The sequence below is a fragment of the Atta cephalotes genome, assembly GCF_000143395.1.
Source record: "Atta cephalotes unplaced genomic scaffold scaffold00020, whole genome shotgun sequence".
In the NCBI taxonomy this organism is placed as follows: Eukaryota; Metazoa; Arthropoda; class Insecta; order Hymenoptera; family Formicidae; genus Atta; species Atta cephalotes.
In genome coordinates, this window is record NW_012130084.1 from 3,898,876 (window position 1) to 3,901,237 (window position 2,362).

Sequence of the window (2,362 nt, forward strand, 5' to 3'; positions counted from 1 at the left end):
AAGCAGCCCGCGCATTACCTAAAGTGTGCGATATCCTTTCAAATCTGACATATAGCTATCGAATACAGGAGCATGTTGTTGTGTAATCTTTTTTGGTCACTGATTTCAAATCTGAAAATGTGCAATTCAAAATGGCGGATGCAAAATGTGCAATCCAATATGAAGAATTTTAAAAAATCCATATATTAAAAAATCGATATTTGATGGTTTTATAAGTCTCTGATTATTTATACTGTAATCACAATTGTTGAATTGAAAATAGCAGATTCAATGACGATGAATAATAAGTAAATGTACACGAAATGGTGATTTTATATATATTATTATTAACAACTAAAAAAGTCATTACATTTCGCGAAATAATATAGCGACTAAAAAATCACATATTTTTCAAATTATGTTATGCAAATTAAAGATTTTATCATATATACTTTAGAAAATATTAAAAAAATTATATATTTTTAATTTTCGTAGAAAAGCATAATTAATATATAAGAAAAATACTGTAGATCGCTATATAAGATTTTAAACTTCTGCCATCATGCTATGTACTTATTTAAAATAAATAATTCAGTGTATATAACATTGGATTTTGTCTTTGGAGTTTACTCTTAGAAAATAAAATATGTTATTAACAACCAAACAGTTATATATTACATGTTGCGAAAAAGTATATTACAGCGACAAAATCACATGTTTTTCTACTTATTATATGTTACGTAGGTTAAATTGTGTCTCGTATATATACGCTCAGTATGAAATGGGCGAGTTCAAGACAGCAAAGCAGCTAAGCATATCGAACGATTGAATATGATTTGTTGGATCTATAAGAAACAACCAATTATGTTCATTTGCTCGACGAGCAGGCTAATCGCTTTGTCAATTTGAATGCGCTCATTGTGTAAATAGTGTACATACACTGGGTGTTTTTCAATAACATACACAGGTGACACGGTGTAACACTGTGTCTTACACAAATGTTCCAACAATGTTCCAACTATGACACAGTGTTATACTACTCGACACAGTAAAAAGCTAAGCGAACGTGTAAAATATGTCAATATTATCAACTTTTCAAAAAATTATTTGGTAGCCGTATTTATTTAGCAATAAAACCTTAAAAAATCGTCAATTTTGAAAAAATTATAACTTAAGTCTAAATAAAAACCATAAATCTGTTATACGTTAAATATAATTATAAGAATAGAATGGAAGACATTCTGATGTTACACGATGAAACTAACTGCGTTCCAACAAGTACACAGTGGAACACAGTGTAATGTCTTTGTGTCCTAGTTGGAAAATAGTCACTGATAGTACACACGCATATGAAACTTCCGCTTTTGCCTCAATTTAGCAGACCAATCACTGATCACCCTATTGTCCGTACTCTTATTATAGATACATACTCTAATTGTGTCATTCTATCTTGTTTTATATCTAATAAATAACGAAGATAAAATGACAGAGTAGTGCTAATAGCATCTCAAACGCACCACATGTCGAATCTTAAGCAACATCTATGGATTTCGTTCATTATTATGTAATTGACATCTATTTCTTCAGAGGGCGATAGTGCGTCTTTGGCACTTGGCATTTTGCGGTTATAGAAAAAAGGCTTATGCTCGCTTTCAGGTTTCTCCGGTTCCTCTCTGCTATAGCTATTAGGCATTCACCGTGATTGTAGTCGAATTGCGTCGTGCACGCCGTCGTGATTTGGTATGCACGTCTTCCTGTCTTTCTTGGTCTTCCTCCGTTCCTCCTAAGCTAGTTGAGTCAGCCGTAATAGTGGCACGTCGTTAGGCTTGAAGACAGCTCCGAGGATGTCCAAGAAGCAGGACAAGGTGGACAATGGCATCGTCGCCGTGAAGAGTAAAGTGGGTGTACACGTTGTGCATCAGTCATGGATAATATGGGATATGGAGGACATTCGCAGGATTGCGCATTATTTAAATTATTTTACAGTTTGACGCTGACATTATCAGATTCTCCATGAATCGTAACGAGCCTATGAGTTACGAGGACTTTGGAAAGCTACTGGCGCAAAGACATGACCTGGGAACAGACTTCAGCTTTTCAATTTGGTACACGGATACAGATGGTGATCTACTTCCCATCAATAATGATAACAATCTGGCGAGGGCTCTAGCAAATGCCAAGTGCCTGCTCCGAATTTTTATACATAGGAAAGGTAAGATTCTTGCATTGTATATTATACTCCTCATTCTGTATATATATATATATATATATATATATATATATATATATATAGTAGTAATAAGTTAGTTTACGTTTACTTTACCTTACTTTAACTTTACCTTAACTTAACTTATTACTTTAGTTTTTATTTATTACAGTAAGA

The 2,362-nt window shown here is 33.2% G+C and overlaps 1 protein-coding gene across 1 annotated transcript in view; it reads left to right on the top strand.

Annotated features, from left to right (window-relative positions):
- The first annotated feature begins 1,823 nt into the window (after nucleotides 1-1,823).
- LOC105619286 (partitioning defective 6 homolog gamma) overlaps nucleotides 1,824-2,362 on the top strand; it is a 4,396-nt gene continuing 3,857 nt past the window's right edge. The window contains exons 1-2 of the mRNA XM_012200810.1: nucleotides 1,824-1,877; nucleotides 1,966-2,191. Of these exons, the coding sequence (XP_012056200.1) occupies nucleotides 1,824-1,877; nucleotides 1,966-2,191 (280 nt within the window). The remainder of the gene's footprint in view (nucleotides 1,878-1,965; nucleotides 2,192-2,362) is intronic.